This window comes from Protopterus annectens, chromosome 7.part0 (assembly GCF_019279795.1).
Source record: "Protopterus annectens isolate FY-2018-M chromosome 7.part0, PAN1.0, whole genome shotgun sequence".
NCBI lineage: Eukaryota > Metazoa > Chordata > Ceratodontiformes > Protopteridae > Protopterus > Protopterus annectens.
The window spans coordinates 1081029670-1081052701 of NC_056739.1; the positions used below are offsets into that span (position 1 = coordinate 1081029670).

Sequence of the window (23032 nt, forward strand, 5' to 3'; positions counted from 1 at the left end):
TTTCCCCTTTGCATGCCAAGCAAGGCTCAGGTGGCAGCACCCTTGGGAGGAAAGCTGGCATTATTTTCAAAAAATTGTCATATTGTCACAAAAGACAAATGGATCCTGGACATTATAAACAGAGGCTACAGATTTCATTTTCACACTCTTCCAAAAATGAGAGGCATGCCGAACCTGCCACACAACCAAAGGGCAGAGGCTCAAATACAAATTTCAAAGCTCATGGACATGAAAGCTATTCAAGAGGTACCTACTCACAAACAAGGTCAAGGTTTTTATTCCAGACTACTCTTGGTACCAAGGAAGGGAACCGATTGGAGACCCATTTTGGACTTATCCATCCTAAACACATTTCTGCTCGTACCAAAATTCAAGATGCTCACCTTACAGCAGCTTCTTCCCATGCTGGGCAAGGAGTCTTGGCTGGTAACATTGGACCTCAAGGAGGCATACCTGCATGTCCCAATCAGACAAAGCTGCAGAAGATACCTCAGATTTCTTGCAGGTTCAATCCACTATCAATTCTCTGCATTGCCCTTTGGCTTATCTACTGCACCCAGAGTATTCACGAAATGCCTGGCATCAGTAATTGCCTACTGCAGACTTCAAGGGATACAAATTTACCCTTATTTGGACGATTGCCTGATCCAAGTGGACAGCAAACACATACTTCTGGAACATCTGGCTTATGTAACACTGTTATTGAATTCTCTGGGATACACAGTCAACAAAGAGAAATCCAGGCTAACACCATCTCAGAAAATAATTTTCCTGGGTGCCAACTTGGACACAAACACCCAGATGGCTTATCTTACACCAGAAAAACAGGGGCAACTAACTCAGTACTTCAAGATGCTAGCAAATTGTACCAGGCTAACTGCAAGGAAAATCCTGCAGGCTCTGGGCTTCATGGCATCTTGTATTCTTCTAATCCCATGTGCAAAGTTGCATATGAGGAAACTTCAATGGTACCTAAAAAACCTATGGTCTCAACACAGCCACAGTTTGGAAACAATAATACCACTAATTCCATGTTTGCAAAAAGAATTTCTATGGTGGGCCCAAGCATGCCAAACAAACACAGGTCTACCATTCTGCAAGCCTCAAGCAAATCAAGTCATCACAACAGACGCCTCAAGACTACGCCTGGGGGGCACACATGACAGACAGGTGCATTCAGGGCAAATGGTCCCAAAAGGAAAAGCACCTTCACATCAATCAAAATGAAATGCTAGCAGTGATAAATGCAATTACAGCTTTCAAGGACCTCCTGCATCCAGGGCAATTATTGATAAGAACAGACAACACCACAGTAATGTGGTACATAAACAAACAAGGAGGAACACATTCATACCCCTGTGCAGGCTGGCCATGTCACTTTGGAACATGGCTCTGGAATGGCAAATCGAGCTTCAAGCACAGTACCTGCCAGGTTTGGAAAACACGCTGGCAGACAATCTAAGCAGAAATATGACAGACCCGCACGAATGGAAGTTGCATCCTCAAGTGTTTACAAAGATAATCCAAGCGTGGGGAAGGCCAGACATAGATCTCTTTGCCTCCCACAAGAATCATCAATTGACAAAATTCTGCTCAAGGACATTTCATCCAAAGGCCTGGAGAGTGGACGCCCTTTCTTTCAATTGGGCAGCACGGACAGTTTACACCTTCCCACCTTTGCCTCTACTGCCCAAGGTGCTCTTGAAAGCAAGAGCAGACAGACCAAAGATGATACTGATTGCTCCAGACTGGCCAAGACAACACTGGTACACACTCCTGAGGAGCCTAACACATTCTCCTCCGTGGACCCTACCTCTAATGCCTCTTCTCCTGACTCAGCACAGATACAAAACTCTTCACAGTCAGCTGAAAACACTCAATCTGGCTGCATGGAAAATTCCTTAACACCACAACAGACCCTACTCTCCAAGGAGGTGCAGGATGTCATTTTGGAGGCCAGAAGGCCATCTACTAGAAAAGCTTACTCCGCAAAATGGAAACGGTTTTGCGCTTGGAATGAGAAAAAGGGCCAGGATCCTAGAAAACTGAATTTGCCTCCGATATTACAGTATCTAGCTGAGCTGTTGAACAGTGGACTTTCATTTTCCTCCATCAAAATCCATGCCTCAGCCATTTCTGCAGAATACAACACTGATCCACCCTTATTCTCTCACCCACTCTTAAGGCAGTTCCTCAGAGGGGCTAAGAATATAAGACCTCCAAGGAAACGACCAATACCAGCCTGGGATCTTAATTACATTCTAGAAAAATTAACATTGCCTCCCTTTGAACCAGCTGCCTCAACAGATTTGCAATATTTGTCCTGGAAAACAGCTTTCCTTCTGGCTATTACCTCAGCTCGTAGGGTCTCGGAACTACAAGCCCTCATGGCTGTGCAGCCCTTTCTCATCTTCCATCAGGACAGGGTTTCCCTACGAACCAACCCATCATTTATGCCTAAGGTAGTATCCAGGGTAGCTTTAAATCAGGCCATACACTTACCTACCTTTTACCCCAATCCTCAAAACAAAGGGGAAAGGCTGCTACATTCCTTAGACAGCTACGTTACTATTTGGACAGAACAAAGCCTTTCAGGAAATCAGAACAACTCTTTGTGTCCTATGCTGTAGGAGCTCAAGGGAAGCCAATTTCCAAACAGACAATTTCAAAATGGATAGGCCACTGCATACGGTTTTGTTACTCCTTTCATGGTAAATCTGTACCTGCAGGCATCAGATCCCACTCCACAAGGGCCACAGCTACCTCTGCAGCCTTCCTCAGAGGAGTCCCTACCAAAGATATTTTGGAGGCAGCCACTTGGAGTTCTGTGCATACCTTCACTAAACACTACCACCTACCTTTATACTCCAAAACTAGAGCAGGCTTTGCCACTGCTGTGTTGCAGGGCATTCTGGCTCCTCCCAGTTCCACCTAGTGCCTACCACCCTGTGCGTAGCTTTGGGATTCTACCCATCTGTAATGACTGCAGCTGTATGCACGATGAACATAGTACAGTTTTGTCCCTACCATAAATGTAGATGTTCGAGGGCTAATACAGCTGCAGTCCAGGTTTCCCTCCCTCCTTCCCCTCTGGGTACAGACCTAGTGGCTAACTCCTCATCTTACAACCTGATTGGGTTATCCTTCTATGGTGTATTTGCTTGCAACTACTGATTTTTGATTATATTGCATTGCATGATTATATATATATATATATATATATATATATATATATATATATATATATATATATATGTATATGTATATGTATATGTATATATATATATATATATATATATATATATATATATATATATATATTGCCTTCCTTCTGGGGGCACCTGACATCTGGGGCAAGAAAGACTGAAGAAAATGGCGTCGGCTGTGTCTTATATACCCCTGTCGCACTGACGTCAGGAAAGAAAGCAACAACCGACGCCGGACCTAGACTTTGGAATTCGGCCGACCGAGGACCCGCCTGACGGCAGGAGAACCCATCTGTAATGACTGCAGCTGTATTAGCACTCGAACATCTACATTTATGGTAGGTACAAAACTGTACTTTCTCTGCACTGCCCTTTGGCTTATCTACTGCGCCCAGGGTCTTCACGTGCCTGGATCCAGTAATTGCATTTTGCAGACAAATATTCATATCTATCCATATCTGGATGATTGTCTAATTCAGGCAGAAAATAGGGACATTCTTCTAAAACATCTGGCGTTTGTAAAAAGGGTTCTAACTTGTCTAGGGTACACTATAAACAAAAAGAAATCACAACTGGTACCCTCTCAAAAAATTACATTCTTGGGTGCAAGCTTGAATACAACTGCCCAGATGGCTTACCTTGCACCAGAAAAGCTAATTCATTTGGTAACTTACTTCAAACAGGTGGCCACAAAAGCCCTGCTATCTGCAAGACAAATTCTGCAAGCCTTGGGGTTCATGGCCTCCTGCATTCTTCTAATTCCATATGCAAGACTGCATATGAGGAAACTTCAGTAGTACTTAAAAAGTTTATGGAGTCAACACTGTCACAGCCTGGAAACAATGATTCCTATCATACCTTGCCTGCAGCTAGAGTTTCTATGGTGGGCAGAGGCCTGCCACCAAAACAAGGGACTGCCATTCACTCCAACCCCTGCCGCCCAAACTCTAACTACAGATGCATCAGACTGTGCTTGGGGGGCTCATCTGGCAGGGAAGTGCATTCAGGGCAAATGGAGCCCAAATCAAATGCACCTTCATCTCAATCAAAAAGAGATGCTAGCTGTACAGAATGCACTGACAGCCTTCAAGGACTACCTTCATCCAGGACAATTAATGATAAAGGCAAACAACACCACAGTTATGTGGTACATAAACAAGCAAGGGGGTACACACTCCTACCCCCTTTGCAGACTAGCCATGGCATTGTGGAACATGGCCTTGACCTTGTTCAGCTAGAAGGATTTCCGAATTACAGGCTCAATTCCTTTCAGAAAAGCTGAATACTCTGGCAGACGAACTAAGCAGAAATCTCATGGACCCACACGAATGGAAACTGGAAACACGGATTTTCAAAATGTTGACACGCATATGGGGGGAGTCTAGACATAGATCTTTTTGCCTCACCCCAGAACTATCAGTTGGACAAATTCTGCACAAGAATTCAACACAAAAAAGCCTGGCAAGTGGATGCTCTATCATTCAGCTGGAAAAACCTATCAGTCTATGCTTTTCCCCCTCTGCCTCTGCTCTCCAAAGTTCTACTAAAAGTCAAACAGGACAAACCAAAAATGATTTTGATTTCTCCAGACTGGCCTCGCCAACACTGGCACCCACGCCTGCGCAATGTGTCACACCTTCCACCGTGGCACCTGCCTCAGACACCTTACTTACTGTTGCAGCAGAACAACCAAATTCTGCACACTCAGCTCCTAACTTTGAATCTTGCAGCGTGGCTAATCACCTAAATTCACGCTTAGCATCCCACAGCAAACCGGTGATGGATGTCATTTTGGAGGCAAGAAGGCCTAGTACTAGAAAATCTTATGCTGACAAATGGAAAAGATTTTGTGCCTGGAATCAGTCACAAGGGATAAGCACAGCAGTGCCCAATATTCCTCAGATTTTACAATACTTAACTGAGATGCTTCACAAGGGCCTGTCTTTTTCTTCCATAAAAATCCATGCCTCAGCCATTTCAGCTTATTACAACACAGAGCCCTCCCCTCTTCTCTCATCCTCTGCTAAAGTAGTATCTCAGATTGGCCAAAAACTTAAAACCCCCCAGTAGAGCTCCAACCCCTGCCTGGGACCTCATCTTTGTATTGGAAAAACTTACTCTTCCTCCTTTCGAGCCAGCTGCTACTGCAGACTTAAAATTTCTCTCTTGGAAAACAGTTTTCCTTTTAGCAGTCACTTCAGCTAGAAGGATTTCCGAATTACAGGCTCTTATGGCAGTGGAGCCTTTCATTATTTTTCACGCGGACAGGGTGTCTCTAGGACCAATCCATCCTTCATGGCTAAGGTGGTATCCAGTGTGGCTCTTAATCAAACCATTCATTTGCCAACTTTCTTTCCCAATCCACAGAACAAGGGGGATCAGATTCTGCATTCATCAGATGTACACAGACAGCTTAGATTTTGGTTAAACAGGACAAAATCTCTAAGAAAATCTGATCAACTACTGGTAGCATTTGCTGCAGGGGCAGAAGGAAAGGCTATTTCAAAGCAGACTATTTCCAAATGGTTAAGCTATTTTATTTATTTCTGCCATATGCACCATGGTAAAACTATCCCCCAGGGGATCAGATCTCATTCCACCAAGGGTGCATCTATTTCTACAGCTTTTCTCAGGTGTTCCTACCAGAGACATTCTAGAAGCTGCTACCTGGAGCTCAGTTTATACATTCACCAAACATTACCATTTACCTTTCTTCTCTAAATCCAGAGCTGGCTTTGCCACTGCTGTCCTGCAGGGCCTTATAGCTGGTCCTAATACTGTATAAATCCATTTGTATAAATCCATCCTCCCAACCATAGCTTTGGGAATCTACCCAAATGTAATGACTGCAACACTGAAACACGAAGAACATAGTACAGTTGTGTACACTTACCATAAATGTAGATGTTAGAGTGTATTCACTGTTGCAGTCCTGGTTACCCTCCCTCCAACCCCCTGTTATTTCTCTTTCTATACTTATACTTTCCTTTACTATGCTTAAAAGCCTTTTTGGTGTATTTGCTTTAGTTTGGAGATGTATATTTTTGTGTTTTTAATTACTTAAATATTTGGCTGCCCATTTGGGGGGCACCTGACATCTGGGGCAAGAAAAACTGACATAATGGCGTCAGCTGCATGTTTTATAGACCTGACGCCATGGAAGAAGGGACAACAACCGATGCAGGGCCCAAGACTTTGTTAATCAGGCCGACTGAGGGCAACCTGCCAGCAGATTATCCAGATGTAATGACTGCAACAGTGAATACACTCGAACATCTACATTTATGGTAAGTGTACACAACTGTACTATTTCTATTTGGTATTTTATCAATACCAGGCATATTCCTAAGACCTGTTGCGCAGGTAACCGACAGCATGGAAGGCGTTATAATTGATGGTCTAATGGTAGGAGTCAGTCACGAGAAGACATTAACATGGAAGTGACGTTTATTCAATAAATTTAGACAGCATATTTGGCTGGCACATCTGTCAAAATGATTCAGACAAAACTTCAAGCTAAATAAAATGAAATATCAGGTAAGAGCAGCAAGTTTAAAATATGTGGGTCGTATTATGTTGCAACAAGGTATTGAAGTCTGATCCAGAAATAGAGCAGTCGTGCCAGTGCCAAAGTTAAACTGCAGGCAGCCTTTACAGATGGCATGAGGAATCTTACAGAATTCGCATCTATTCTTTCTCTAAAAAAAACAGTGCAAGGTGATGCCGGGGAACTGAACCGCTGAGAGTTTTGGTATGCTTGTAATACTAGCAACAATGTACCAACATTAAAATAAATAAGCCATTTAGATTGCAAGCTGATACCAGAATATAGGAATTTTGATCTTACAGAATAGACAATTTACTTGTGATAAAGAAGAGATGAATAAAGGATATGCACAGAGAGAAAAAGAACTGTTAGCAATGTGCGGGTTGAATAATTTCAAGAACATGTCTGGTGTAAAGAATGGCAGGTGGATGAAAACTACAAACCTTTGCAAAGTGTATTAAGAAAGCCTTTTATGGCGCATCCTAGACTGCAGAAAATATTACTTGCAGAGAATGTTGCTTCATCAAAAGAAGCATGATGTGAAAGTGAGGCACAGATATGTCAAGGATCTCCATATAGATGATGATGATGAGTAAAGTATGCTTACCAGAAAAGCTTGAATAGATAGAAACTGAGGTACTTTTGGGAATAGCATACAGTGGACTACAGTACTTGCCAATGATAGAAGTAAAAGCCTGTCTGAGATGCAGTGATGCCATTTTAGAAATGCAGTTACTGAACAATGCTGAAATGAAAGATTGTCCTGAGCAAAGCACACCAGGAAAGAACAAAATTCAGACTCATTTTTATTTCAAAGACAAAAAAAAGCTGTGTCCATGGCTTAATTTTCACAGCTGCCAAAATGAGTTTCTAGCTAACTGAAATGACATATTCTTAAAAGGATACAAGTAACATCTGGAAATAGGAAAATGCCAAGAGGGAGCAGAGAGTAATGAATTTGCGAATTTGCCAAGGATATCAACTTACACATGACCAATATTAGAGTTGTGCCATCTCTGATGTATGCAGTAACCAAAAAGAGCAAATGCTAAAATACCCAGCACCAAATTGTCATGGGTGTTGAATAGGCACACCTTTATTTTTTTTTCCAGATGAGCCATATTTCTTGTATGTGTAAGTTGTTATTCTGGGTTCACTGATGTATTAAAAATGACAGTTTCATTGATGTGGGTGATACATTGAAGCTTATGTTTTTGAGACAGGGATGTGGCCATGTCTGATAATGGTTTGCAACATAAAGTTCAGGATTTCAGAAGATTTGTGTCTGAGTGGCAGTTCATACATGTAACATCCAGTCCTTGTTATCTGCAATCAGATGGGCAACTGGAGAGAGCTATCCAAACAGTAGATGTGTTGAGAATGACGGATTGCCATCTCACAATTTTGAAATATAAGAAGGAATGCTCCATTACAAGAACCCCTCTGTCATCAGCTTGTGTCCATTACTAGTGCTTGAAATTCACATAAAACAAATGATGTGCTATAGAAAAAAATCGCCAGGGACAAAATTGTTACTATTCTTATGGAAGAAACTACAGAAGACTACAACATTTTACATGTTGGAGATGAGTAAGAATCCAAAAGTTATGGGAAGGCTTGCAGACTGAAGCTGAAGTAGTTCATCAGACAGCTGAAACAAAGTTCTAGGCAATTCGTAGGGAAGATAGGAAGAATCGCCAACATTTCTGTAAGACGATATGTCCAAGTTCTACTCGCAAGGGCCTTTATGAAAGACAGGGAAGTTAGCACAAACCTCCTTGTAATTTCCCTTCTTTTGTCAAGACAGCAGTATTTCTCCAAACTGTTGTAGGTAAGCAAAGAAAAAGCATTTATACGCCAACCTTTTGCACGCTGGTAAGAGAGTCAGTGTCTTCAACATCACTACTGCTTGTCTGATAGAAAAGCTACTGGTTATACTGGCCTCCTTAATGTTTAGTTTGTGTTTGGACTTCATGTTGTCTAATATGCTGGGACAGCTGTATACAGGTGGCAGGCTTTCTTCCTCATTTATCAGAGTTCCTCTGCTTGTTTGATGATCTTGTACTACAGATGGCATGCAGTAGATTTACATCTGGATGATCTGCGAATCGTATACATTTTCTCTGGAGGACTGTACAGTAGCAGTTTTATACTGAAAATTGAAGTATGTTAACTGCAGTTTGAAATGGCACCATTGTTTGTAGCAAGCAATTAAGTACGACTTTTCTCATTACCGAATGTATCAACTTAATCAGCATCCAGACGTCTATTCAATTAGTTGATATAGGCTCTACTGTGTACAGGGCAGGAGGGAGTGTACCTGTTTGATGACAAGTGTAAGCTTATCTTAAAGATACATACGTCTGCTGTCATTTAGTAAGTAGCCAGGAATTTTTAATGAAGTAAATGATCTAATCTGAATTTTACAGATTGTAAATGCAGTATAGATTGAAAAAATGTATATTAGGCTAGTATTTACTTTGGATTATTTTTAACATCTTAATGTTTTTCTAATGTCTTTTATTTTTATGTAACCTAATTTATTCTATTTATTGAACTTTGTGAGTTTACTTGTTGGGACAGTCTTCAAAGTGAGATTAAAATGATGAGTAAAACACCAACTGCTGTTAACTGCTGTTTTTTTTTTAGGCAACAGGTCTTCACTTCCGACATACAGATAATGTAATACAGTGGTTAAATGCAATGGCAAAAATTGGGCTTCCCAAGGTATGTTCGCTAAGATTTTTACTATTTAATGTCAATTTATCTTTGTACTGTTGGTGCTGTTAGTTTGTTCCATGTTCCTAGTGAAACTTTGGAGAAAGTGATTAGTTATCGAGGACATGTTTATCATATATTTTTGTGCTTGCTAGTTTGTACAAGTACAATTCAAGTTTTGTGGGAAGGAATATTTTAACCTCTGCCTGAATTCAGGAATTCCAGGAGTTGCCAAGATGCTCTTATTAGTAAGCTTATCTGCATTGCTGGTATGCAAGATAAACTTGTTAATTTTCTGCACACCAGATTTATGTTAAAAGTGTTGTATACAAACCTTTGATGTGAAGTAGTTAACTTCATTTGTCCATCAACCTATGGGTTATCGGATCCATATCGGATCCGAGCCGGCAGCTTCCAACAGCTAAGATCCGAGCTCCAAGCTCCTCTCCCTTACCCATAATCCCGATATCCCTTCCTGACCTCAGATCTAGTTTGCCGCGGTTCTCTCAGCAGCTTGATTGAGCTTCCAGGCGTGGTGGTTGTCGAATTTGTAAGAAAAAAATCTCCTTTTTCTTAGTTTTAAACAGATTTTTGTGTGTGTGATTTAGCATAGTTCCCCAGTAGCATTAACGTTTTCTCTACCTGGTGTTTAGTTATGTTTTTAGTGTTATTCCCTCCTCCTCGTGTGCGCGTTAGGGTGTATAGTTTTGGGGCCTAGCGGGTGTGTTGTTTTTTTTTTTTGTAGGTATGGCGGAGGTACCCAAAACATTCTTTTCAAAGTGTACCGAGTGTGGCCATAAGCTGTCCCCAGCGGATGGCCACACTCGATGCGTTTTATGCCTTGGGGTTGAACATCTTTCCACCGGCTGCACTATTTGCGCAGCGTTCAACCCCAGGGCCCTCAAGGACCGGAGGTCGAAGCTGATTCTGGCGGGACTTCTGCCCCCGGACCCGGCTTCGTCCTCCGGTCCCTCTGTGACACCTGCTATTCCCCCTTCCCCTGGCTGGGACTCAACCTCCCACCTTGGGCCAGGAGGAGAGGGAAGCTAGAAAGGAGAAACACCGGGAAAAGCACCACAAGCGGCGGGCCGAAGCTTCTGCATCTGCCCCGCCAGCCAAACGGGTTTCTCCTCCCAAGGCCTCCGAGTCTTCTCCTTCCTGGCTCCATTCACCCCGCTTTTTGCCGGGGCCGGAGGAGGAGGAGACCCGGTCGCCTTCGAGGTCATCGAGGCGGCAATCCCGGCCCGCCTCTGTGGCCTCATCAAGGTCTACGCAGAGTTTGTCCGATGCAGACTTGGACCGGATGATGCGTAGGTTCCTCCAGGCCCAGCTGCAGATGGGAGTGCTCCTGCCTCCCCCCCCCTCCGGGGGGGAGCTCGACCCCCTTTTTTGCCCCGATTGCTCCTTCTCTGACCCACTACCGGGGTTCGGAGCCGGGTAGCATTGGAGCCGGGGGACTGTCGGCACCGATAGTATCGGGTACTTCGGCGCCGATGGCACCTTCGAGTCTGTCAGGTCCCTTTTCTTCGTATCCAAGCTCTCGGAGCCGAGAGCTGAGCTTCGGATCTGGAGGTGTCAGTATGGCTTTGGCTCCATCTCGGTCAGAGCATACGGGCCCTTCAGATCCGACTGCGTCAGCGCCGGCTCCAATCCGCACGTCGGATCCTAGGGAGTGCAGCTCTCCTTCGGTGTTCGATGTCGTGGAGAGGGTTTTGTCGAGGGATTCCAGGCCCCCAGCTTCAGCTACGGCTCCACCCTGCACTCCCTCTCAGATGGGTCCGCCTTCCATCACCCGGCCCCAGGGACAGCCTGCACAGACGTCCCAGATAGTTCCCTTGCTGGAACAGGATGTGGTTGGTGAGGCCTCTTCGGACAGCCCCCCCCCCCCCGATGAGGTCCCTCACAAATGCAAGTGCAAGATGAGGCACTTGGACTTCCCTGAGTCCTTGACAGAGGACACAGACTTGGAGGAAGGGAAAGGTTCCCCAAGGTCACCCCCTGAAGACGTCTCCTTCTGAGACATCATGGAGATGCTTCGGATCAGAGGGGGGTGGTCTGCCCCAAAACCTTCCTCTGACGAGTCTGTGTTTCTGGAGGCATTTGAAGCAGGCCCGTCTACCTCTTGGGTGTCCCCTCCCGCTGATCCCCTGGTAGACCTGATTACTACCAGGGCATGGAAGGAACCGGACACTGTGGAGCCCATTCCAAAGAGGCCGGACAAAATTCTCAGCCCCCCTTCGGACAAGTCATGTTGGAGCAAGGGAGTCCCGGTAGATGCCATGTTGGTGGCGGCCGCCACCAAAAGGGAACTGGCCCAGGAGAGTTCCTCGGTCCATCCTCCAGACAAGGAGTCTCGGACGATGGACCGTCTGGGGAAGCGGGTGTTCGCTTCAGCCACCTTTTCTGTGAGGTCGCTGAATTATATGGCACATGTGATATGGCTCCAGCGGGATCTTATCAAAGAGTATGCTGGGTCGCCCCCAGAGTCCATGTCGGTGGAGGACAAGAAAGTGTACTCTACCCGAATGGCCACACTCAAATCTATCTCCAATACATCTATGCGGTTACTATCCCATGCCACGGAAGGAGCCTCTAGAGCTAGCGGAGCAGGCGTTGTCCTATGGCGACAGGCGTGGCTCCGTCATTGTGATTTCGCGGAACCCTTTAAGGCGTCATTCGCAAATGCCCCGTTTGATGGTTCTGCCCTTTTTGGCAAGACCGTACGCGACACACTGGTCCAGAGCGAGAAAGACGGGAAGACGTTGTCTGCCGTCGGAGTCCGCTTCTCTGCTCCCCAGAGGTCCTTCTCCAGGAACCAAAAGGGACAGAAGAAGATGTGGTTCCGGAAGTCTCAACAGTCCCGTTTCGTTCCGGACCCCTCGTCCTTCAGAGGCAGAGGAGGACAGGGTGAACGCCGCCCTAGAGGCAGCGGGGACCCGAAGAACTTTGGGTCCAGAGAACCTGTCTCTGATCGGCCCATGCAGCAACCCTAAAGGGTTACCCGACTGCTCCACTCTGGAGGCCATCGAGGAGCATTTCTCGAGGCACCTGGCAGCTTGGGAGTCCATTACTACAGGTCGCTGGGTGCTTCAGATCATATCCAGAGGCTACAAGATCCCCTTTCTCAATCCCCCTCTCAGTTCCCGAAGCCTCCCCAATGTCCCACTCAATCAAAGGGAGGCGGCAGCCGAGGAAATACTCCGGCTGCTAGAAAAAAGAGCAATCCAGCATGTCCCCCCAGTCCAGTCCGGATCAGGCTTTTACTCCAGGTTCTTCTTGGTGCCAAACAAGACTGGGGACCTAAGACCAATCCTCGACCTGTCCTTCCTAAACCTGTCAGTAGCCAAAGAAAAGTTCTGGATGGTCACCCTTCAATCCATTCTTCCCCTTCTGCAGGAGAATGACTGGATGTGCTCCATAGACCTCAAGGATATGTACTACCACATTTTGATGGACAGACGATCCAGGAGGTTTCTCCGCTTCCGGCTGGGAGCCAGCCATTACCAATTCAGGGTCCTTCCCTTTGGTCTCACCACAGCCCCCAGGGTGTTCATAAAGTGTTAACTGTTGTAACGGCCCACCTGAGACTCCAGGGAATTCAGGTCTTTCCGTACCTGGACGACTAGCTCCTGACCGCCCCCACCAGGCATCTACTATGCACTGCCAGGGATTACTTTCTCCATCTAGCTCCCCGGCTGGGGATCACGATCAACATCGGGGAAATCTTCCCTTCTTCCAACTCGAATCCTAGATTTCATCGGAGCCAGATTGAACACAAACCAGCTTCTAGCCTTCTTGACTCCAGACCGGCTACGAACTCTGAAACTCCATGTACTGGCCCTTCTACAATCCCCAGCTCCCCCTGCGGAATTGGTCCTGAGGGCTCTAGGCTCGATGGCGGCAACCATCAACCTACTACCCATGGCGCGCTTAAACATGAGAGTTCTTCAATGGACTTTGCATGTCCAGTGGTCCTTCCTGCGACATCCCCTGAGCTTCCCCGTTCCTCTCAGCAGGGTGTGCAGGAAAGCCCTCTTATGGTGGCTCCAGTCCCCGGACCTCCAGAAGGGGCGCCCCTTCTCTGTGTCCCCTCCTCTAGCCACGGTGACCACGGACACCTCTCGCCTCGGGTGGGGGGGCACTGCTTGGGCAGGACCGTCCAAGGCACGTGGAACCATTCGGAGACCTCATTGCATATCAATGTGCTAGAGATGAGAGCGGTGCTTTTGGCGTTGCAAGCACTTCAGAGCCGTCTTCCCTTGGGGACAATTGCGATCCAGACAGGCAACATGTCATTAGTCTGGTATATCAACAAACAAGGGGGAACCAGGTCCTATCCACTGTGTCGGGAGGCCATGAGAGTGTGGGAATGGGCGATCTCCACCAACTGCTTTCTCATAGCGACGCGCATTCCGGGACGGTTCAACATCTTGGCAGGCAGACTGAGTCGAACCATCCTCTCACCGTACGAGTGGTCTCTGAACCTCAGAGTAGCGAAGCAAATCTTCTCCAAAAGGGGTCAACCTCGTTGCGATCTTTTCAACTCTCCTTCGAACGCAAAGTGCAGCGACTACTTCACTCTAATTCTCCCACCCGAAGAATCCCCTAGAGACGCTCTGGTGCATGTTTGGCCACCCGTTCTACTTTATGCTTACCCTCCTCTGCCCCTGATGCTAAAGTTTTTACAGAAAGCCAGACGGTTGGGGAGCAGAATAATCCTCATTGCCCCATTCTGGCCTCGTCAAGCTTGGTTCCCATATCTATGGTCTCATCTAGTGAATCCCCCATGGATTCTAGATCCCATCCCGGATCTGATCTCTCACCCATCAGGCCTGTCAACCCCGAATCTGGACAACCTCAAGCTCACAGCTTGGTTGATCCAGTTCCAGTGATAGCTAGGACTCCCGGTATCTCGTCCCCTGTCAAGGCTATTCTAGTAACCGCTCACAAGCCATCTACTAGAAGAATTTATAATAGCAAATGGAAGCGTTTTTCTATTTGGGCGGAGCATCAGAACTTGGATCCCTTTACAGCTCCGTTGCCAGCAGTACTAGATTTTCTGTCAGGATTATTCGACCAAGGTGCTAGCTCTTCTACGGTCAAAGTCCAGTTGGCTGCAATCTCTCATTATCATGGTGGCAGTGATCTCGGCCCTTTAACTTCGTCCAAATTATGTAAGACCTTCCTAAAAGGCACTTTCCTACTAAGACCTCCGGTTAAAGATGCAGTCCCTCCTTGGGATTTAACTCTTGTACTTCAGTCTCTAACAGCTCCTCCCTTTGAGCCTGCAACTTCGGTGGATCTGAAATACTTATCTTGGAAGACAGTTTTTCTTGTTGCCATAACTTCGGCCAGAAGGGTCTCGGAGCTTCAAGCCCTTTGCGCCAAGCCACCGTATTTGATTTTTCACAAAGATAGTCTCACTCAGGACCAACCCCTCTTTTCTGTCCAAAATTGCTTCGGAGTCTAATATCAACCAATCTATTTACCAGTCTTCTTTCCAAATTATCAGAACAAAGGTGAATACAAGTTGCACTCTCTAGACGTACATAGGCAACTAAGATTCTATTTGCATAGGACAGCTGATCACAGGAAATCAGACCAGCTTTTTGTATCCTTTGCTAAATCCTCTTTGGGAAAACCTGTATCAAAAGTCACATTGTCCAGATGGATTTCCCAATGTATTCTTTTGGCATATGAGAGTTCTGGCTGGCCTGCACCTCAAGGAGTCCATGCCCATTCTACTCTATCGATTTCTTCCTCTGCTGCTTTTCGCTCTAGGATGTCGTTGGATGACATTTGTTCAGCAGCCACTTGGGCTTCATCTCATACATTTATAAACCATTACAAGTTGGATATTGTTTCCAGAGGGAGGGCATCCTTTGGCTCTGCAGTGCTCCGGAATATCCTTCAATGAGGACCTCCCAAGAATCAGGTAGCTGGGGACTCTGTCCCATAGGTTGATGGACAAATGAAGTTAACTACTTCAGATTAAGAAGTTATGTACTCACCATAACGTTCCATCTGAGTAGGTAAACTTCATTTGTCAGCAACTGTCCCTCCCTCCGTCCCCCTAACCTATATGGATGTTCAAAGGACTCCTGCTTTCATGGCGGATTGTCTCTAGGTTAGAGTATGGAGGTGGTTCTTGGTATCGTATGGTTTATGGATAAGCAAACTCGATCTGAGGTCAGGAAGGGATAGGGGGTTATGGGTAAGGGGGAGGAGCTTGGAGCTCGGATCTTAGCTGTTGGAAGCTGCCGGCTCGGATCCGATATGGATCCGATAACCCATAGGTTGCTGACAAATGAAGTTTACCTACTCAGATGGAACGTTATGGTGAGTACATAACTTCTTATTAATGCAGTGACTTAAAAAAACATAGTACGAGCATAGTAATGCTGTCTTGGAGCCCTTGCTGCAGGATTTGATGGGATTTACACTGTAGTTGTTAAGACTAGCTGTGTGTATATAGCTCCCTCCAAACAAGGGCTTGGCCTGTAAGCAGCCAGTTATTGCATGGGAAGGGGATGAAAGCTTTTGGAAGCTAGCCTGTTGCTGTTTCTTTGGCAGGATACAGCCCATAGGTTATTGCAGCTATGAAGAATTCTAACATCTTACTGTTGTGAGTGAGTGCAGCTGACACAACTGTACTTGCTAAATATGGTCAGTATTGGCTATATGTTAGAGCTTTTAGGCTGTCCATCTGAAAGGACTGCACTAAGAAACCAGTAGTTCTTACAGCAGGCCTAGATCTCCTGCTTTGCTCTAAATCTGAATGGGAGAGAGAGAATTATTGTCCCACTTTAGATCTCGGTGACAGTTTAGCAACTGTATCCGGTACATGAGGTTCTGAATCTGGATGGTAGAATATCTGGTACGTCCGGTACTGGATGGCTACTTTTTAGATGTCCATTCCTTGTATTTTTGCTACATTATCTGGAGTTCACATAAGAGATTTATTTGATTTGCTTTTGGTAGCCATTTTCAGTACATGGTAAAGACATTTGGGCTTTCTTCTGCACCCTGACTGTTCAGCAGGATGTTGACTGTGGTTGCCAAAGCTTTGAAAAAAAAAAAAGTTCCACATTTCTCCACCAGCACAGTAGGCTGCAGGTGGCCCCATTGAGGGGCTTCTTTGTTAGCATCCTGTTAGTGAGTGTCCCTTGTATTTCTTTGTCCTTGAACTGGAAGAAGTCCTGTATTCCTTTTCAGAGAACTGCTTTTATTGGTTTGTAGCTGACTTTGTCTAGTGTCTGTTTCTGCCATTTATGTAAATCACCGAAAAAATGCAGGGAGATGCCCTGCTATTTTCATGCCGAGGATAGCTATCTTCACTTTCTTATAATTTGAGAAAAATGAAAAATAAAAACTCTTCTATAAAAGTACTGAAGAAAAACTTGAGCAGACTTAGTCACTGGAATAGCTCAGCTTTTATTTATTATGAACACCATCATCCACCATCTGGACTTCATCAGATCAACTTTTCAGATCAACTTTTCAGTAACAGCTTTACCTGTGGAAAGTTAGATGTATGCTTAATGAAAACAAAGGATTGTAAATCATGATTGACAGCTCATGCATAATAATTAGTCAAAACAGAGCAGGTTCTTTTTTTATCACCAACATAGAGAATGTATCTCAATGGGTCTGAGGTTCAGGACTGAACTCACTTTTTGGCCCTGTTGTGACTTGTCTCTGTGACTGTTATTTACATCGTTTGCTAATTCTGATCGGCTTGCCTAACATGAGTTACTCTCTGTTTTGACTCGTTACCATGCTTGACATTGTTGGTCATGATGTGTGATGATTTGTTTTCATTAAGCATATATTTAGATGTCCTTCCATATCACTGTTGCAGTATTCTGTACTAAAGAGATTCCCTGCCTAGGGTAGCCCAATGTCCGGCCAGTATACCAGAGCCTTAAGATTCTAAAGGATGTATGTCACACGTATGCTGCCCACTCAAAGCATAGGCATAAACGTTGCATATGGACGTATGTACCTTAGGATTTCTTTGCAGTCAGTACGAATGTTATCTTAGATAATCTGTGTGAAAGCTTCTTTTTTTGTGCTTGTTAGTAAGCTGTTTTCAGATAACTGCTCTGTTGGGGTTTTCTTCTTATTATTTTCTTTTGTTTGCGAGGTTACATGTTGTCCAGAAAGGGAAAATGCAAGTGTGGGAGACAGATTCCCCATAAGGGCTGTCACAAGCAGGGTCTTTTGTTTGTTTGGGTGCATCTCACAACCATATTAAGTGCTCAATTTATGAAGCGTTTGTCCCCAAGACCCTTCATAGCTGCCTCTCCTCCTTATCTATCTACTTGGAGAACCAGCATCTTAAGTTGTTGGCACAGGGTGTTATGGAATCTTCCTGTCCTGAGGGTCAGCCTTCTGATAAGGGAAGATGACCAAAAAAATTAGGTCAAATATGGTTGCTGTACTGCCTCCCCTGGATGTCTCTCTAGGCTGGTAAAAGTCCTGTTGATCCTCTGGTTATTCTGTTGGATTCCTGTGCCGCTACAACTTCAGAGGCCAACATGGATCCAGCTTCACACATGTCCTCTGAGGTTGTACAGGTGTCTGTTACGGATCTTTTTGGGAGTTGGGGCTTTGACAGATAATATATGAGAGACTGAAAGGAGTTCTGCAGATTCTCGTTCGGGAGGAGATTCCTACTACATTGATTGTTGGGAAGGGTCTGAACCCTCTTAAGATCTTTAGGGTTGCTGTCCCTCAGAAGAAAAAGCAGAAAACTAAACACATTTCCCCTGTTCCTAAAGATCACCAGCATGAACAACAATATTTTACATAGGGGTTGTTTAATGGACTCATGGCCTTGAAATCTCCCAGGGGGGTTCTGTTCCTGATCCCCCCCCCCCTGGTCTTTTACTCCACTTAGGAGGCCTAGGGATTAGGATTCTTCTGATGAGGAATTGGACTCTGGGAAAAATCCTTAGCTTACTCCTCTCACATTCCTTCTCCATTGGACTATGATTCTGAGGAAGAGGATTCCATTACTCCAGATTCTCCCTTTGAAGAACTTTCTTTTGGGGATAGTATCTCTGGTATGATGGAATTCTTTTAATGAGACTACTCTGGTTTCTGACATCCAGAAAGAGGTGTTATGAACTCCTCTGAATGGAATCTCCCAAGCCGTCTGCTATCCCTCTGGTCCTAGCTGCACTATTGTCACTTTCTCAGCAACTTCTCTGGCACCTCCAGCCCCTAAAAAGCCTGACAGGTTTTGTAAGTGCCTGATGACTGTAACTTTCTTTGCAAATGTCCTTCTGCTTACTCCTCTGTCTCTTTGGACAAGCCTTCCAAACATTTGCTTTCTACTAAATTACTTCCTTCTGACAAGGACAGGTCCATGGAGTGGCTGGGCAAAAAGTATACTGCTGCTATTCTGGCCTTTTGGGCTATTAATTATCAGACCCGTATGACCAGGTATGCCTTGGCTCTCCTTTCTCAGGCCTGTCAGGTTGTTTCTAACCTTCCTAATTCTGAGGGGAAGGTTTTTGGCTCTCTTTGTTGAGATCCTCTTCCCAAGTGGCTTGCCATTCGATTCAATGTAGTTATGATGCAACTGATACTTTCTCTATAGCTACTGCCTTTGGTTCTGTGTTAAGGCATTATTCTTGCTTCACCTTCAACCTTTACCTGATGATATTAAGCCTAAACTGATGGATGTTCACTTTCATAATAAAAATCTCTTTGGTTCTGCGGCTGCTGAGCTGTTTAACTCCCTACAAGAAAAGGGCAAGGCCTTACAGGAATTGAAATACATTTTGTTTCTCCTTTTCCTAAATTTCAGATGAATTATCCTATTATGCTTGCCTTTGAAAGTAGACCGTCTTGCCTTCCTCTGAAAGACAGAAAGGGTTCTAGAAGGGTTCCAACTGTCAAGTTTACTCAAACTGTGCTCAGAAGCCTCTTTTTTAGACATGTCAAGTTCTGTCTGTCTTCTGCCCTCCATCCTAAGTTAGGTTCCTTTATCTTTGTCTTTCCCTATGTCTTCCCATTCAGTTAAGGATCTGTCAGGATTCTTGGGATGTTCTTCATGTTTCACTGTTGCTGTCATCACATTTGGGTTATCCTACCAGGGGTTAGCTCTCAGTCGGCCCGAATACCAGAGGCTTGGTATTTCTGCCTCGGTTGCTGTCACTCCAGGACTGACATCAAGTCATCAGTGGTATAAAATCAGGCAGCTGACACCATTACATTAGTCTTTCTTGCTGAGGAACCCGAAGCAGAAACAGTTCACATGAGTGCTGGTCGGCCGCTACCCGAATTTTCGTTTCTGAATTGAAGTTGAAGTCTAAGCAAAGTACTCCATTGGGGATCCTTTTTTCTTGCTCTAATCGATGTCAGAAAGTTGACAGTTGTCTTGCCTGTGGAAAGCAAATACCACACCGAGACTTCATTCTTATAGCATCATCTGTTTAGGCACAGATCACGACGTCCCTCGCTGTCACTTTTGTGCTTTGTTCAACGCCAGAACTATACATTGTCTGGCCCTTATTGTAGCTAGATATTTTTGCTCTCAGTCCTCGAATTCCAATGTGGCTTTGGTAAGCCATACGACTACAGATCTTATGAAAAAAACATAAGGGTGTAGACAGAGACCGCACAGGTCCAAAACTGCCAACAATGCCTTCGCTAAGCTAGTCGTCAGTTCTCCGGTCCTCAGTGAGGCACTTTCGCAGCTGCTGATAACCCGCTTCTGTGGATTCGCAGGCTGCTATCGAAACCCTTTTGGAGTTCAGTATGCCGTGAGACTCTTCTTCGACAAAGGATCCTGCAGATGTCTCTACCTTGGATGGGTCCAGAGCCACTGAGCAGGCACCGGCTTCCGAGGAAGCACTTCGCACCACCGATACTTGGCACAGACCGACAACTTCTTTCGCGTCTTAAGTTCTTTCTAAAACGACAGAGTTTCTAAGGCCCAGGGAATGAACTACACCCAAAAAACTGACAACCCAAGCTCAGGCACCTGCTTCCTTGCCTCATTCTCAAATGCTTAAAATGGCAGAAGACCTCATTATGCTTATTAGGGGAAGCCAGGCTACCCCTTCCAAAAGAGAGACTTGTCCCCAGTAGTTTCATCTGAACAGAAGTCCACTGACTGATTCTTCTGAATATGAAGACATGCAACCCCTCTCTGCTTATGAGGATTCTGATGCAGAGGAATCCATTCCTTCTGTTTCTCCACACGAGAATTCTTCATTTGGGGAAACCGTTCATACTTAAGGGAGCATTTCCAATGGAAATGTCAAGACTATCTTCAGTCAAAAGAGACTCTGGGAATTCTTGGATTTACCACAGCACAGATCTTTGGCCATTCCTCCTGTCCTGGATGTTGTGGATGCTGATTTTATGGAATCCAGTTAGACTCCTGGCACCCTTCCTCCTGCTCCCAGGAACCTGACAGGTACTACAGAGTCCCTGACTCTCAAATTCCTTTTCAAAAATCCTACTGCTGACCCAGAGGTAGTCTCTCAAGGACCTAAAGGAATTAAAGCAACCTCAGCTAAGAGTCTCACCCCCTCAGACAGGGATTCCCAAGCTTTAGTCAGATGGGGTAAAAAAGTATACACCTCTGCTACTCTTGCTATTAGATCATTAAATTGACAGTTCCATGTGCTGAAATATCAGCAACATACCATGGAACTCCTCAAACAAAAAATATCTTCTTTTCCTGCTTGTGCAGAAATATAAAGAATTACAAGAGTGAATGCATTCTGCAATTCAAGTTACTAAGTGCACCTTGCAATGTGGCTTTGACGCCCTAGAAGCATCTTGCGGGGCAGCAGTCACTGGTTCTATCCTTAGAAGGCATGCTTGGCTTAAGGAACAGACCTTGCCAGACCATGTAAAATCTAAATTATTGGGCGCATCATTGAACAAACACAACTTATTTGGCACCAAGGCAGAAGAGGTCTTAAAAAAGATGGAAGAAAAAGCTAAATCTATGCAGGCAGTTACTTCTTACAGGTCCAGCCTCCGTGGTTCAGTAGGCATTGCCTCTCCAAGCACTGGTTCTTTCCTGCCCCCTCCAGGCCAGCTCAGCCCAGATCCAGGGGAAGCAGACCCCCCAGACAGCAGCCCCAGAGAATGCAGAGATCTAAGTAATGGAGTTCCTCCTCTTCAAAAACAGGGAGTGCAAAGCCACCCCTTAATGGTAAGAACTCGCAATGACTTTGCACTTCCACCCCTTACCTCTGCACACCTACTTGCGCCCCTAGGAGAAAAACTCTCCCTCCATGCAAGCAACTGGGCCTCTATTGCCAGCGACCAATGGGTTCTCAAGATAGTGTCCCAGGGATAAAAATTTTATTTCCACACTCTGCCAACCCCAAAAGGGTTCCCAGATCTTCCTCCAAACCAGTGGGCAGAGGCCAAAAATCAAGTCCTTTCCTCGCTCTCCATGAGGGCAATACAGCATGTTCTTGCAGAACAGATAGGCCAAGGTTTCTATTCCAGACTCTTCCTGGTACCCAGAAAAGAGGGCACCTGGTGGCCCAATCCTCGATCTATCCATTCTAAACACCTTTCTGGTGATACCAAAATTCAAAATGTTCACCCTCCAGCAGCTTCTTCCTATGCCTTCCAAGGATGCTTGGTTAGCCACCCTAGACCTAAAAGAAGCAAACCTACACATCCCAATCAGGGAATCTTGCAGGAAATATCTAAGTTTCAGGGCAGGATCTATGCACTTTCAGATGTTCATCGTGTTTCACTGTTGCAGTCCTAACCAATGGGTTAGGCAGCTCTCGGTAGCCCTCGATCGGCCAGAATACCAAAGGTAAATAAATATGACATCGGCTGTCATCTGTTGTGAGGGACCACAGGGCGTCTGATACAGGAGGAGTCAGCCAACGTCACTTCCTCAGTCTTCCTTGCCGCTGAGTCTGAGGCAGAAGCATTTTTGCACGAGTGCCGGTCAGCCGTTTACCTTTTTGGTTTCCGACTACAAAGTTGGAAGTCAACTACAGCTAAGTATCCTGTTGGGGATCTTCTTTTCTTGCCTTAACGAATGTTAGAAAAAGTTAATTGTCTTACCTATGGAAAACAGATTCCCCATAGAGATTTTCATTCCTATTGTATTTTGTTTAGTCCTTGACCACGACGTTCCTAATTGTGATCTCTGTGCTTCCTTTAATGTGTATACTATTTGTCGTCGGGCTAAGCTTTTAGCCAAGCATTTTGGAGTGTGGTCTAAGTTTGTCGGTATGGCGTCCACTGTTCTTCAGGCTTCTGATATCCCTAAGAAGTGTAAGGATAAGGACCATGACAGGCTTCAGAGGGTCAAGTCTTCTTCAGATGATAAGTTGGTCATCAGTCCTGCAGTAGCCAGTGAGGTGCCTTTGCAGCCCCTGCAGTCCGCAATTTTCAACCGCAGGCCTCTGTTGAGACTATTTCAGAGTCACCCAGGCCTCCGGCTTCCATTTTGTCTTTTGACCTTCTGTCTGTCTCCTCTTTAGCTGGATCTGGAGCCGCTAAGCTGACTCCGGTGTCCGAGGCCTCCGCTCTTTGTTCGGACAGCAGGCTCATACCG

At 45.3% G+C, this 23032-nt stretch overlaps 1 protein-coding gene across 1 annotated transcript in view; it reads left to right on the forward strand.

Moving 5' to 3' along the window:
* The window catches only part of IQGAP1 (IQ motif containing GTPase activating protein 1), a 1927315-nt gene that overhangs the window by 311630 nt on the left and 1592653 nt on the right, over nucleotides 1–23032 (forward strand). The window contains exon 4 of the mRNA XM_044076373.1: nucleotides 9403–9480. Within this exon, the coding sequence (XP_043932308.1) occupies nucleotides 9403–9480 (78 nt within the window). The remainder of the gene's footprint in view (nucleotides 1–9402; nucleotides 9481–23032) is intronic.